This window comes from Chiloscyllium plagiosum, unplaced genomic scaffold (assembly GCF_037043375.1).
Source record: "Chiloscyllium plagiosum isolate Xiang-an unplaced genomic scaffold, Cpla_swu_hap1 HiC_scaffold_47, whole genome shotgun sequence".
Lineage (NCBI taxonomy): Eukaryota > Metazoa > Chordata > Chondrichthyes > Orectolobiformes > Hemiscylliidae > Chiloscyllium > Chiloscyllium plagiosum.
Genome location: NW_028270185.1, coordinates 13675913 through 13691233, shown reverse-complemented (window position 1 = coordinate 13691233; position 15321 = coordinate 13675913). Strand labels below are relative to the sequence as shown.

The 15321-nt window shown below is 42.8% G+C and overlaps 1 protein-coding gene across 5 annotated transcripts in view; it reads right to left on the bottom strand.

Annotated features, from left to right (window-relative positions):
* The window catches only part of LOC122542857 (mitogen-activated protein kinase kinase kinase kinase 5-like), a 130556-nt gene that overhangs the window by 89290 nt on the left and 25945 nt on the right, over positions 1–15321 (bottom strand). For all 5 annotated transcript variants that reach the window (XM_043680955.2, XM_043680957.2, XM_087984049.1 and 2 more), the window contains exon 2: positions 11262–11319. In XM_043680955.2, the coding sequence (XP_043536890.2) occupies positions 11262–11319 (58 nt within the window). The remainder of the gene's footprint in view (positions 1–11261; positions 11320–15321) is intronic.

Here is a 15321-nt window from a genome sequence, read left to right as displayed (position 1 = left end):
GTAGGCCGAAAGGCCAGTTTCTATGCTGTATGTCTAGGTTTCCATGATCTTTATAAAAAAAGATAGGAAACCTCCAATATAAATCAGAGTCAAGGTAATTTCCTGGACCAGCTTCAATCATCCCATAGGTTGGCAATAGGTCTAGGTTTCTGTCTGGTTTTGTTTTGCATCTGTTGTTGTGGTTCTGTTCGCCGAGCTGGGAATTTGTGTTGCAGATGTTTCGTCCCCTGTCTAGGTGACATCCTCAGTGCTTGGGAGCCTCCTGTGAAGCGCTTCTGTGATGTTTCCTCCAGCATTTATAGTGATTTGTATCTGCCGCTTCCGGTTGTCAGTTCCAGCTGTCTGCTGCAGTGGCCGGTATATTGGGTCCAAGTCGATGTGCTTATTGATAGAATCTGTGGATGAGTGCCATGCCTCTGGGAATTCCCTGGCTGTTCTCTGTTTGGCTTGTCCTATAATAGTAGTGTTTTCCCAGTCGAACTCATGTTGCTTGTCATCTGAGTGTGTGGCTACTAGGGATAGCTGGTCATGTCGCTTTGTGGCTAGTTGGTGTTCATGGATGCAGATCATTAGCTGTCTTCCCGTTTGTCCTATGTAGTGTTTTGTGCAGTCCTTGCATGGGATTTTGTACACTACATTGGTTTTGCTCATGCTGGGTATTGGGTCCTTCGTTCTGATGAGTTGTCGTCTGAAAGTGGCTGTTGGTTTGTGTGCTGTTATGAGTCCTAGTGGTCGCAGTAGTCTGGCTGTCAGTTCAGAAATGTTTTTGATGTATGGTAGTGTGGCTAGTCCTTTGGGTTGTGGCATGTCCTCATTACGTTGTCTCTGCGCAGCTTACAGGGGTGGCTGAGTGTCTTTGTATTCGGACAGGTATGACATCACATTGTACAGGACCTGGCTAAACAACATGATGGGTATTTTCTGGCCTGAAATGTTTTGAACACACTTGGCTGCTAATGCCACCAGGATATTACTGGAGTCTCAGGGTTAATAGTCCAGTGATAATTCTATTAAAGCTAACAGTTTATACTTTAATTGATTGAAGCAACTGAAGAAACATTGCCTCCCCTCATACCAGCACAGTGTCAGGGAAACCTGAAACAGAGAAACTTAAAAGGAAGCAATGCCTGTCAGCAGAAAAGCCATCTCCCAAGGATTATATCGCAGACTGAGGATTTGTTTACCCTTTTAGAAAGACACAAGAATGGGTTTAAAAATCCCTGCAGCCCTAGTTGCAGTGTGTTCATGAGGTGGTGTGATTGAATGCCATGAAGGGCACAGCTTGAGGACTGCCATTAGACACCTCTCAGCCGTAGGTAAAGAAAGGCCTTCTCTCAGTCTGAGTGCTAGAAGCCAGGCCAGACACTAAAGTCACCTGTAAAAAGATAACAGGACAAAAGCTTATCAACTAATTAGAGTGCCAAGACTCTTGAAATCAATTGCTCTACTACATTATCTAACATGATGGCCACAACATTCCCACATCTATTCTTTATGGCCAGAGATTAATGTGTACATCTTTTTTAACTACAATAATTTTGTTCAGTTCATGTTTCTAATCTGTTCATGTCTATTATATTTTGTTATCTTTTCTTGTGTTTAGCAGGCTAATAAACACCAAAAGCCAAGTTAATTTGGTTCCTTTTAAAAATATAAGCACATTTGGGTTATGGAAAATATGACTTGGAGGTGCCAGTGTTGGACTGGAGTGTACAAAGTTAAAAATCACAACACCAGGTTATAGTCCAACAGGTTTATTTGGAAGCACTAGCTTTCGGAGCGCTGCTCCTTCCTTATGGAAATGGTATCCAAGAGAGAAGGAATTCTCAAATTAACCTTGTTGTGAACAACAAAAGAAAGGCTTGAATTAAGAAAAAGAGCCAGTTCATCCCTGTTCATCAGGAATATAACCATTTGGGAATATCCCATCCAGGATCATTGAGAAATTGGGTGACTGATCATAACACAAGCATTGCATAGACATCACACCTGAGATGTCACACTCCAGACATCACATTTGAGATGTCACACAGGTTAGATTAGATTAGATTCCCTACAGTATGGAAACAGGCCCTTCAGCCCAACAAGTCCACACTGACCCTCTGAAGAGTAACTCACCCAGACCCATTCTCCACATTACCCTAACTAATGCACTTAACACTACGGGCAATTTAGCATGGCCAGTTCACCTGAACTGCACATTTTTGGACTGTGGGAGGAAACCAGAGCACCTGGAGGAAACCCATTTAGACACAGAGAATGTGCAAACTCCACACAGACAGTCACCCGAGGCTGGGATCGAACCTGGGTCCCTGGCACTGTGAGGCAGCAGTGCTAACCACTGAGCCACTGTGCCGCTCCAATAGGTGAAACACAATAACAAAGAAAATCAGGCATTTTATCTTGGAGTTTTTGCTTCTTGGAAATCTAAAATTTACAAGCAGTTTATTGACCATTGAATGACTCCCATGATGCATAAACAACTACAATGACCTGGATATACACAAAAATTAATACTTTAAATGAAGGAAAGAAAACAAATTAGCACCTTTTCCTCACAGCCATGCACCAGACTCCAGTCTGCTCAGGACCAATTGTCAGTGTTTAATATTTTTAAGCCTCATGCTGAAGCTAATAATTGATACCTTAATTGGTTGGAAACTTTGAAGTTGATTAACAAAGTGAAGTGAGTGAGATACAGTGAATGTGCAGAAAAAGCTTCTGATTCTGCACTCATGCTGTGTACCTGACTCATCTCATCCCTTCCCCTTCCCCTTCCAAATTCCTTGCTCTCTGACCTACATTATTTCTCATGTACAAAGAGGATTTTCTTATTTCTTCCATCTCTTCCACTGAACCTGAGGGAGCTGATAGCTTGTGGAAAAGGAATTCCTCCACCTGACTGTCAGCATCTTGCTGCATCCCTGGAGGCGCAGTGACGGCAGCCTGCTGCACTTGCAAAGCTTCAGGCTGGGCTGCAACCCACCACAGGCCTCTGCCCACATGCGGCGGATGCACACAGAGAAAGTAGGCCTTTAAGCTGCCATAGCAACCAGGAAGCAGCCTGACCACATGAAAGCAGTACTGTTTCTCACATGCAAAACTCATTAGCATTGCCTTTTTGTACAGCAAATTTTATCTCAATGGGTGGAGACCTCAGCCATTCTCTGCCGATCAAACTGTGAATACGGGCCCCCAAATTTTCCCTTCTTGCAAAAAGATTTTCTTGTGCATTTAACCTCGGACACTGGATTAAACACTGACCTTCCACCTCTGAGATTTAGAATTCTGGAACTTACAATATAAAAAGAAGCCATTTGATCAATTAAACCTTGGCCTCTTGTGAGATGGATATATTCTAATTACACTTCCCTGTTTTAAACCAGTCTAGCTCAGCCGTTGGACATGGCCTACCAGTGCGCAGAATTGCACACAGTACACTGGTTGGATTTATATGAGCGCCTCTGATAAATGTGCTCTCATCCTTTTACTGTACCCTCTCAGAATCCAATGAACAGCTCTGGCAGCACTGTTTATTTCAGTGCTGACCTTCTCAGATTCTTCCCCTTTTTCATGTTGTGTGGTCCAAACAAAGCCACTTGGAAATGATCAAGTTTAGAATGTTCGGATTCAGGGGAGGTGGTGGCATAGTGAGCTAGTGGTAATTTCACTGGACCAGTAATCCAGAAACCCAGGTTACAATGATGTAGGAGCATGGGTTTGAATTCTACCATAGTCGATGTTGAAATCTGAATTCTCTGTTAAATCTGGAATTAAGATTAGATTATATTAGATTCCCTACAGTGTGGAAACCGGCCCTTCGGCCCAACCAGTCCACACCGACCCTCCGAAGAGTAATCCACCCAGACCCATTTCCCTCTGACTAATGCACCTAACATTATGGGCAATTTAGCATGGTCAATTCACTTGACCTGCACATCTTTGGATTGTGGGAGGAAACCAGAACACCCAGAGGAAATCTCACAGACACTGGGAGAATGTGCAAACTCCACACAGACGGTTGTCCGAGGCTGGAATTGAACCTGGGAACTTGGTGCTGTGAGGCAGCATTGCTAACCACTGAGCCACTGTGCCACCCCAAAAGCTAGTTTATTTGTGATCATGTAATAATTCTTGTAAAAACAGTTTACTAATACCCTTCAGGGAAGAAAATCTACTGTCCTTACTTGGTCTGGTGTACATATGACTCCAGACCTAACGCAATATGGTTGACTCCTAATACCCTCCGAAATGGTCGACAGAGACAATCAATTCAAGGACAACCAGGCCTTGTCAGAAATATCCCATCCCACACAAGAATTTAAAAAACAAGTTTGTGAAGGAGCTCACCATGATCGGGGTACTTAGATGTAGCCAGAGGATTACAGGGAATATGGGGAATGCTCCATTTGCAATTTCTATTTTTCAGCATCCTGCGATAGTTTTGATTTTATTTTGATATGCCGTAACAGGAAGAGTAGGAGAAGGATTAGATCACTCTGCTCCTCAACCCTGATGCATCAATCAGTAAGATCATAGCTGATCTGATTCTGCCTGCTGCCTTGTAGACAATTTCAAATGATATATTTTTTGCTATAACAAGTTTTTCAGTGGCTCCGACCTATGAGGTAGAAGTTACAGTGCTGACCTACACTTCGGGTAATTCAAAGCTCCTTTGAAATTCAATGGATGGGTGTCAGCATCTTTTTCCATTCCACCCCGCTTGCCCCCACCTACATATGGGAATTCTGGAAGACCATAAAACAGTCTTAAGTTAGAGGGAAAAATATTTGTCAGGCTTGTTATAGGTGTGAAAGTATTATTTACATCGCGCCCTGTCAGAACGTTAATCATAATATTCTTATTGGGAGAATAGCATGAAAATACAGAAACCAGAAACTCAACAGACTGTCAGATTAGTAGTCAGGCCTTTCAGATTCCTTACACAGTCCTCCACAGTCTTTCATTTTTATATTCATCTCACATCTGCTCTCGTTTTTTTTCGGAATGATAGGTGTGAAGTTCTGTTCTCACATTTTGTGAAAGAGCATGAACTCCTTCAAAACATAACTGAATTGCTGTGTGTACAACAACAACAATTGCATTCCGATAGCAGCAAATGCAGAGGTAGGGATCAAAATGAGCTGGATCTAAATGAACCATATTTCTGACTTGCAACGATATTGCCACTCCTTCACTATCCCTAGTTCAAAATCCTGAAACTCTCCTCCTTACAATGTATGTAAGTGCATCTTCAAGAAAGCAGTCCACCACTACCTTCTCAAAGGCAATTAGGAATGAATAAGCATTGAGCTTGCCAGCAACACTCATATGCCATGAACGAACTTTAAAAAAAGTGATCTACTCCTTCTCCTACTCTTCCTGTTACGATATATCAAAATAAAATCAAAACTAATCGCAGGATGCTGAAAAATAGAAATTGCAAATGGAGGGAAGGATCAGAATGAATTGGCCCAAAAAGGTTTATGCTTTCATGGGAATTCCCAATTAGATGAATGTCCATCAGTGACTGATATCACTGGAAGACTCCTGGAGTTATCCGGTTTATGCTTCAGTCTTGCTGAGGAAAGCGCAATCTTCTTATTGAAGAGACATTTATATTTTTATAAAGAAATTTGCTTTGTTCCAATAATCTTTAGATGTGGATTATGGTGATTCATGGCAGCTTACTATTTATCACCTTCTCGAGAGTAATCAGGATGGGCAATGAATGCTGATCCAGCCAGTAATGTCCTTACCCCCTGAACAAATGTATAAAACAACTTCTTATTCTGTCAGATCATCTCAAAATCTATGGATTATAATCAGAAATGACAGTAAGTGCCCCTCCCTTTCCCTCCCCTCAAGAGTCCTGAGGCAAACTGACAAGGAGCAGAATCAATAATTTCATATTTGTTGAAGCCAGTTTTCTCATCTGAGATTTGCAATCACTTACATTATTAACATGAAATACAAGAATCCTTTGGTGGGTTATTTTTTGCTGAATTCTGGTGCCCTGTTTACCGATAATCTTATCTCATTGTTAAACAGCACCGGGGGTAAGATTTCCTGGAAGTGATTTCTACTTTTCAGTGCACCATCACATGCAAATTGATTAAAGCTTTGAAACAGGGCTCACAAGAAACCACTTCAAAACACAGCCAAATAATTACTCTCAAGAATATTCACACCAGAGACATTGCTTTGAGTCAGATCATGGGAACTGAGGGTCAGTGGCATGAAGAGTCAGTGGACATGAGAGACAGACACACAGTGACTATGATGTGCCGAAATATTTTAAAAGTTTTGCACAGGCTTGGGGGGGGGGGGGGGGGGGGAGAGAAGAGAGAGAGAGAAACAGGTACATAGATGAGAAAGACATGCAAAGTCAGAGAGAGAGAGAGAAAAAGAAAACTAGACACAGATGCACAGATCTACACATTAAGATGGACACATATAAAGAGCGATATATAGAAATATACAGACAGAAACAAAGGTTTTGACAGCAGGAGAGATACATACACATACAGACATGTCTCTCTCTCTCTCACACACACACACACACACACACACACACACACACACACACACACACACACACACACACACACACACACACAACAAACAATGGCAAAAGTATCACTGAGGTAATAAAAGAAGTGACAGACGGCAACAGAAACAGAATGGAAAACACAACGAGTGAGATACAGATAGAAGTGCCAACAGAGACAGAGAGAGACAGAACTGCAACTTGCAGTTATACTGCACCCTTAATGGAGTGAAATGTTAATGAGATGGACAGAGACATACACAGAGCAGGAATCATAGCTACAGAGAAAGAGTAATAGCTGAACAGAATGAGAAGACAGTTGGAAATAGAGAGAGACAGAGATGAAGATAAAGATAGCCACAGTGTTCTAGATATAAATCATGAATAACAGACAAAAATGATGTAAACTGGCCTAAAAGTTGCCTGGACAACAACAAATCTCATTTAAGTAGACTCCAAGCCAATTGTTAGTTTGTACAGAATTGGACCGGGGTAAGGATTTGCTGCAATACATTTCAATCACCCAGGATTAGAAAACGAGAGACCTAACCAGGTATGCATTTTTCCTGATTACTGTCCACTGACCATAATTGGATGTGGAATTCAGCTAAGGAAAAGTTTAGGTTGAACTGTGATGCCCCATGTGATAAAACAGCCCCTTGATTCTATACTGTCTTCAGTTAATAACTAAAATTCCCAACTTGGGTCGGAGAATTGAAATGTGACTGGTGCCTGTGAAACTTGTATCATAGTGAAAGTAACAGACTCGACTGAGAATTTGAAAACAATCCAAATATTAAAAAGTAGTCAGCTCTAATTCTAAAAGAATAATCAATAAAAAAACTTTTAAAATGTCAGTGACATAGAAGGACATTGAGTCCGTGACATCTGTTTATCTCACAAGTTAGCCTGATTGTACCTCAAACACAGATTAATCTTATCCTATACACTCTGCCATTGTAACCCACACACTCTGTATTGTGTCCACAGTCATTGTAACCCACACAACGTTACCTTCCCTTACACACAATGTTGTTATGTCATATGTACAGTGGTACTGGATCCCATGCACAGTGCCATTGTAAACCATGGTAACCAATGCAGAGTGCTATTGTAATCCATGCAGTTCTAATGTTTCCCATACCCTGCACCACTGTAACCCATACCCAATGTTATTATATCCCACACAATGTGCCACTGTACATTATCCTCAGGTGTTCCCAGGGTAGTATTCTGGGCCCAACTATCTTCAACTGCTTCATCATTCACCTTCCCTCCATCATAAGTGGGATGTTCACTGATAATTGCACAACATTCAGCACCACTTGCGACTCCTTAGATACTGAAGCAGTCCATATTCAAATGCAACAAGGTCTGGTCAATATCCAGGCTTGGGCTGACAAATTGTGAGTAGCATTCGGGCCACACAAATGCCAGGCTACGACCATCAGCAATAAGAGACAATCTAATCACCGCCCCTTGACATTTAATGGTGTTACAATCACTGAATCCCCACTATCAACATTCTCATGGTAACCATCAACCAGAAACTCACTAGACTCACCAAATAAACATAGTGGCTACAAAAGCAGGTCAGAGGCTTGGAATATTGCAGCAAGTAACTCATCACTGAAATCCCCAAAGCCTGTCCATCATCTACAAGTCATGAGTGCGATGGAATACTCCCTAATTGCCTGGGTGGGTGCAGCTCCAACAACACTGAAAAAGCTTGCCACCGTCCAGGACAAAGCAGCCCGTTCGATTGGCACCACATCTACAAGCATCCACTCCGTTCACCACCGACACTCAGTAGCAGCAGTGTGTACTATCTAAACAGGCACTACAAGAATTCACCCAAGATCCTCAGATAGCACTTTTCAAACCCACAACCACTTCCATCCAAAAGGACAAGGGCAGCAGGTACACTGGAACCCCACCACCTGCCCTTGTTCGCCACCACCCCCCCCCCCATCCCCCTCACTGTCCTGACTTGGAAAAGTCCTTCACGGTGGCTGGGTCAAAATCCTGGATTTCCTTCCCTAATGGCATTATGTGTCAACCCACAGCAGATCAAGGAGCCACCACCTTCTCAAGGGCAACTAGGGATCGGCATTAAATGCTGACCAGCCGGTGACGCCCACAAATGAATATAAAAGAATCACTGTGCTATCATATCTCGCACACAGTGTAATCATATCCTATGCATTGTGTCACTGTATCCCATGGCATGGTCTTCACTGTAACCCACACAGTTTCATCCTATCACACACACAATAGGGGAGATATTATGGAATTTACGACAGCAGGAAGCATGGAATATGGGGTATTTTAATCAGATTGGATATGAAATTTAAGTTTCCTGATTGTGTTATGAGATGTAGAGGTGTCTCCAGCATGATGAGTATTTCACCAGCCTGTGACAGGTTTGTACTTAAAATACATTTGCATGCTATGAATATGCACTTGCACAAAGCAGTTTTTTCAAAAAGCCCTACCCTTGGGATAATATCAGGAGTAGATGAGAATTTTGTGGCACCCAGTTCATGATTACTGAAAGATGGTGGACACCAGTCAGCATTGTGCAGTATTATGTAAAGTCAGCAGTTTTCCTTACAGCATAAAGGGGCAGAAGAATGGAAGCCTAAAACCAAACAGAGTGAGTCAGTGGCTCAAGAAATTGTGGAGAGAAGTGATTAAAATCAAGGATATGTATATAGGCTGATAAGTCCCCGGGGCCTGATGGTCTGCATCCCAGGGTACTGAAGGAGGTGGCTCTAAAAATCGTGGATGCATTGGTGATCATTTTCCAATGTTATATAGTTCCTGCAGATTGGAAGGTGGCTAATGTTCTCCCACTGTTTAAGAAAGGAGGGAGAGAGAAAACAGAGAATTATAGACCAGTTAGTCTGACCTCAGTGGTGGGAAAAATGCTGGAGTCAATTATAAAGGACGAAATTACGATATCTGGATAGCAGTAACAGGATAGGTCAGAGTCAGCATGGATTTATGATGGGGAAATCATGCTTGACTAATCTTCTGGAATTTTTTGAGGATGTAACTCTGAAGATGGACAAGTGGATGTAGTATACCTGGACTTTCAGAAAGCCTTTGATAAAGTCCCACATTGGAGGGTAGAAAGCAAAATTAGGGCACATGGTATTAGGGACAAAATACTGACATGGATTGAAAATTGTTTGGCTGACAGGCAACAAAGAGTAGTGATAAACGGCTCCCTTTCAGAATGGCAGATGGTGACCAGTGGTGTGCCGCAGGGATCAGTGCTGGGACCACAGCTTTTTATAATGTACATTAATGATATAGATGAAGGTATTAAAAGTAATATTAGTAAATTTGCTGATGACACAAAGCTGGGTGGCAGGGTGAAATGTGAAGAGGATGTTAGGAGAATACAGGGTGACCTGGACAGGTTAGGTGAGTGGACGGATGCATGGCAGATGCAGTTTAATGTGGATAAATATATGGTTATCCACTTTGGTGGCAAGAACAGGAAGGTAGATCATTACCTAAATGGAGTCAAGTTAGGTAAGGGGGCAGTACGACGAGATCTAGGTGTTCCTGTACATCAGTCAATGAAAGCAAGCATGCAGGTACTGCAGGCAGTGAAGAAAGCTAATAGCATGCTGGCCTTCATAACAAGAGGAATTGAGTATAGAAGCAAAGAAGTCCTTCTGCAGCTATACAGGGCTCTGGTGAGACCGCACCTGGAGTAGTGCGCGCAGTTTTGGTCTCCAAATTTGAGGAAAGACATCCTGGCTATTGAGGGAGTGCAGCATAGGTTCATGAGGTCAATTCCTGGAATGGCGGGACTATCTTATGCTGAAAGATTGGAGCGACTGGGCTTGTATACATGATTTGGAGATGCCAGTGTTGGACAGGGGTGTACAAAGTTAAAAATCACACAACACCAGGTTATAGTCCAACAGGTTTAATTGTAACAGGCTTGTATACGTGTGAGTTTAGAAGGCTGAGAGGGGATCTGATTGAGACATTTAAGATTATTAAAGGATTGGACACTCTGGAGGCAGGAAGCATGTTTCCACTGAAGAATGAGTCCCGAACCAGAGGACACAGTTTAAAAATAAGGGGTAGGCCACTTAGAACAGAGTTGAGGAGAAACTTCTTCACCCAGAGAGCGGTGGGTGTATGGAATGCTCTGCCCCAGAAGGCCAAGTCTCTGGATACTTTCAAGAAAGAGTTGGATAGAGCTCTTAAAGATAGTGGAATCAAGGATTATGGGGATAAGGCAGCAACAGGATACTGATTGAGGATGATCAGCCATGATCATAATGAACGGTGGTGCTGGCTCGAAGGGCAAAATGGCCTACTCCTGCACCTACTGTCTATTGTCTATGTATGAGACCAGAATTGGAAGAGTGCAGATATTTGGAGGGTTGTAAAGATAGAGCAGGTTACAGAGATTGGGAGGAGTACGACCACAGAGGGATTTTAAAGCAAAGGTGAGAACTTAAAATCAAAACAATCCAGGATCAGGAAACAAATTAGGTCAGTGATCACAAAATGATCAGTGCAGTTGATGTTCAGCCGGATGGGATAAGTCAACAGACATTATGCTGATTTGGAAATTGAGCTGTTCCCTGAGCCCACGAGTTTGTCATTTGTTGGAACATATACTGGATTCTGTCTGAGAGACAAGGAATTGCTGTGTCAATGCTTGAGTCAAAATTCTTACCGGGTTCCATTTTGATGAGCTTTACTGCAGCCAGATTCCCAGTCTGTTTGTGTCTTGCCTAAAGATAAACACAAGAATTTTATTAAAAGGTTTCCATCTCACACGTCTTGTGAAAGAATGTAATATTACCAGACTGAGATGCACTCCAGCACCTCAATGATTTAGAAAAATATCACAGTAAGCACTTTAATGGGACAGTAAAATGTAGAGGGAGCTTTGCTCTGTATTTAACCTGTGCCCTATCTACCCTGAGATATTTAATGGGACGGTGTACAGAGTTTTACATTGCATTGAGTGCGATATCAATGCTGTAGGAAATTGTTTATTTCATGATTGAAACCGATAGAGTCCATTCACTGTTCCATTCCACATGTAAACTGGTGTGGTTGTCAGACTGATGTGTGAACTTGCAAACCAACAGCTAAAGGTTAAGCTAATGTCTGTGGGGCAACACTTGACTGAGAATGAGTCATCAATGACTTCAGCATTACTCAGACTCAATAACTGGGATGAATGGCTAGTCCACACACCCGTGCACACATAATAGATGGGATGTTGATCTTTGGTTTGTACCAGCCCAATAGATTGATGACCTTCAGTGCCTCTGACCAGTACTTCTCACCATCAGATTTACAATGACAGTTTCACTTCTGGAAGGAGCTCCAGACCCTGAATCTCAATTACCCGGTCGTAAACCTGCCCCCTCCACTTGGCATGGAGCATAGCCATCCCAAAAGTCTCTACATCAGAAGATTCAAGCTACACTCTAGAGACTGGAGGACAAATTTGATGCTGGAACTCCAGCACTGCATGGAATACTACACTGTTGCCAGGATATGGTCTTTCAGATGTGACATTAAGCTTAGTATCCAACTGCCCTCTCAAGTAGACACAAGAAATCGTGAGGCAATCTTTTGAGAAAAACATGGCAGTTTTCTCTGGTCAATGTTCATCCCTCAACCAAGATTACAATAACGATTATGTAGTTATTATCACATTGCTGTTTGTGGGAGCTTGCTGTGCAAAGGTTCAGCTGTGTTTTCTACATGACAAAGGTGACTATCCCTCAAAAGTATTTATTGGCCAAAAAGCAGTTTGGGGTTGTGCAAAAGTTGTGAAAGTTTCTTTCTTTCAGATTTGGACAACGAGCTCAAGATTCAATCTGACCACAGAAATTAACATTTTGCTCACGGTGCCTTCTGACTTAAGAGTCACAGAGTCTTAAAATTCTACAGCACAGAAACAGACCCTTCGGTCCAACTCGTCCATGCTGACCAGATATCCTAATTAATCTAGTCCCATTTGCCAGCACTTGGCCCATATCCCTCTAAACACTTCCTATTCATATATATCAAGATGTCTTTTAAGTTTTGTTATTGTACCAGCCTCTACCACTTCCTCTGACAGCTCATTCCAGACATGCATCACCCTCTGCATGAAAGAGTTGCCTGTTAGATCCCTTTTAAATCTTTCTCCTCTCACTTTAAACCTATGACCTCTAGTTCTGGACTCCCCACACCAAGGAAAAGACCTTGGCTATTCACCCTTTCCACACCCCTCATCATTTTATAAGTGTCTATAAGGTCGCCCCTCAGCTTCTCATACTCCAAGGAAAATAGCCCCAGCCTATTCAGCCCCTACCTTTAACGCAAACCCTCCGATCCTAACAACATCCTTCTGAATCTTTTCTAAACCCTTTCAAGTTTTAGAATCATAGAATCACAGATGTACAGTATGGAAACAGACCCTTCGGTCCAGCCTGTCCATGCCGACCAGATATCCCAACCCAATCTAGTCCCACCTGCCAGCACCCGACCCATATCCCTCCAAACCCTTCATATTCATATACCCATCCAAATGCCTCTTAAATGTTGCAATTGTACCAGCCTCCACCACTTACTCTGGCAGTTCACTCCATACACGTACCACCTTCTGCATATCTTTCATATCTTTCCCCTCTCAAACTAAACCTATATCCTCTAGTTCTGGACTCCCTGACCCCAAGGTAAACCTCGATAAGGTCACCCCTCAGCCTCCGACACTCCAGGGAAAATAGCCCCTGTTCATCCTCTCCCTGTAGCTCAAATCCTCCAACCCTGGCAACATCCTTGTAAATCTTTTCTGAACCCTTTCAACTTTCACAACATCTTTCCGATAGGAAGGAGACCAGAATTGCATGCAATATTCCAAGAGTGACCTAACCAATGTCCTGTACAGCCGCAACATGACCTCCCAACTCCTGTACTCGGTACTCTGACCAATAAACGAAAGCATACCAAATGCCTTCTTCACTATCCTATCTACCTGCGACTCCACTTTCAAGGAGCTATGAACCTGCACTCCAAGGTCTCTTTGTTCAGCAACACTCCCTAGGACCTTACCATTAAATGTATATGTCCTACTAAGATTTGCTTTCGCAAAATGCAGCACCTCGCATTTATCTGAATTAAACTCCATCTGCCACTTCTCAGCCCATTGGCCCATCTGGTCCAGATCCTGTTGTAATCTGAGGAAACCCTCTTCGCTGTCCACTACACCTGCAATTTTGGTGTCATCTGCAAACTTACTAACTGTACCTCTTATGTTTGCATCCAAATCATTTATGTAAATGACAAAAAGTAGAGGGCCCAGCACTGGTCACAGGCCTCCCGTCTGAACCCTCCACCACCACCCTCTGTCTTCTACCTTTGAGCCAGTTCTGTATCCAAATGGCTACTTCTCCCTGTATTCCCTGAGATCTAACCTTGCTAATCAGTCTCCCATGGGGAACCTTGTCGAACGCCTTACTGAAGTTCATATGGATCACATCTACTGCTCTGCCCTCATCAATCTTCTTTGTTACTTCTTCAAAAAACTCAATCAAGTTTGTGAGACATGATTTCCCACGCACAAAGCCATGTTGACTATCCTGAATCAGTCCTTGCCTTTCCAAATACATGTACATCCTGTCCCTCAGGATTCCCTCCAACAACTTGCCCACCGCCGAGATCAGGCTCACCAGTCTATAGTTCCCTGGCTTGTCTTTACCGCACGACATTATTCCTAGAGCAGGGAGACCAGAATTGCCAGCAATATTCCAAAAGTGGCCTAAACAATGACCTATACAGCTACAACATGTCATCCCAACTCCTATACTCAGTGCACTGACCAATGAAGGCAAGCTTACCAAATGCCTTCTACATGCAATTCTACTTTCAATGAACTATGAACCTGCACTCCAAGGTCTCTTTATTCAGCATCACTTCCCAGGACCTTATCATTAAATGTAGAAGTGCTCTGATTTGCCTTTCCAAATGCAGCACCTCACATTTATCTTAGTTAAACTCCATCTGTCTCTCCTCAGCCCATTGGCCCATCTAATCAAGAACCCATTGTAATCTTCTTCGCTGTCCACTACACCTCCAATTTTGGTGTCACCTGCAAACTTACTAACTGTACCTCCAATGTTCACATCCAAATCATTTATATAAATGACAAAAAGCAGTGAATCCAGCACCGATCATTGTAGCACAGGTCTCCAGTCTGAAAAACAACCCTCCACCACCGCCCTGGGTCTTCTACCATTGAGCCAATTTTGTATCCAAATGTCTAGTTCTCCATGTATTCTAAATGATCTAATCTTGCTCGTCAGTCTACCATGAGGAACACCTTACTGTAGTCCATATAGATCATGTCCACCACTCTGCCCTCATCAATCCTGTTCGTTACTTCTTTAATAAACTCAATTAAGTCAGTGAGGCATGATATCCCATGCACAGAATCATACTGGCTATCCTTAAACAGTCCTTTCCTTTCCAAGTTCGTGTAAATCCTGTCCTCAGGATTCCCTCCAATAACTTGCCCACCACCGATGTCAGGCTTACCGGTCTATAGTTCCCTGGCTTTTCCTTACCATCTTTTTCAAATAGTGGCACAATATTAGAGAATCTCCAGTCTTCTGGCACCTCACCTGTGGCTATCAATGATACAAATATCTCAGCAAGGGGTCTAGCTTCCCACAGAGTTCTAGGGTTCTCCTGAATGGATCCCGGGATTTATCCACGTCTCTGCATTTTAAGAC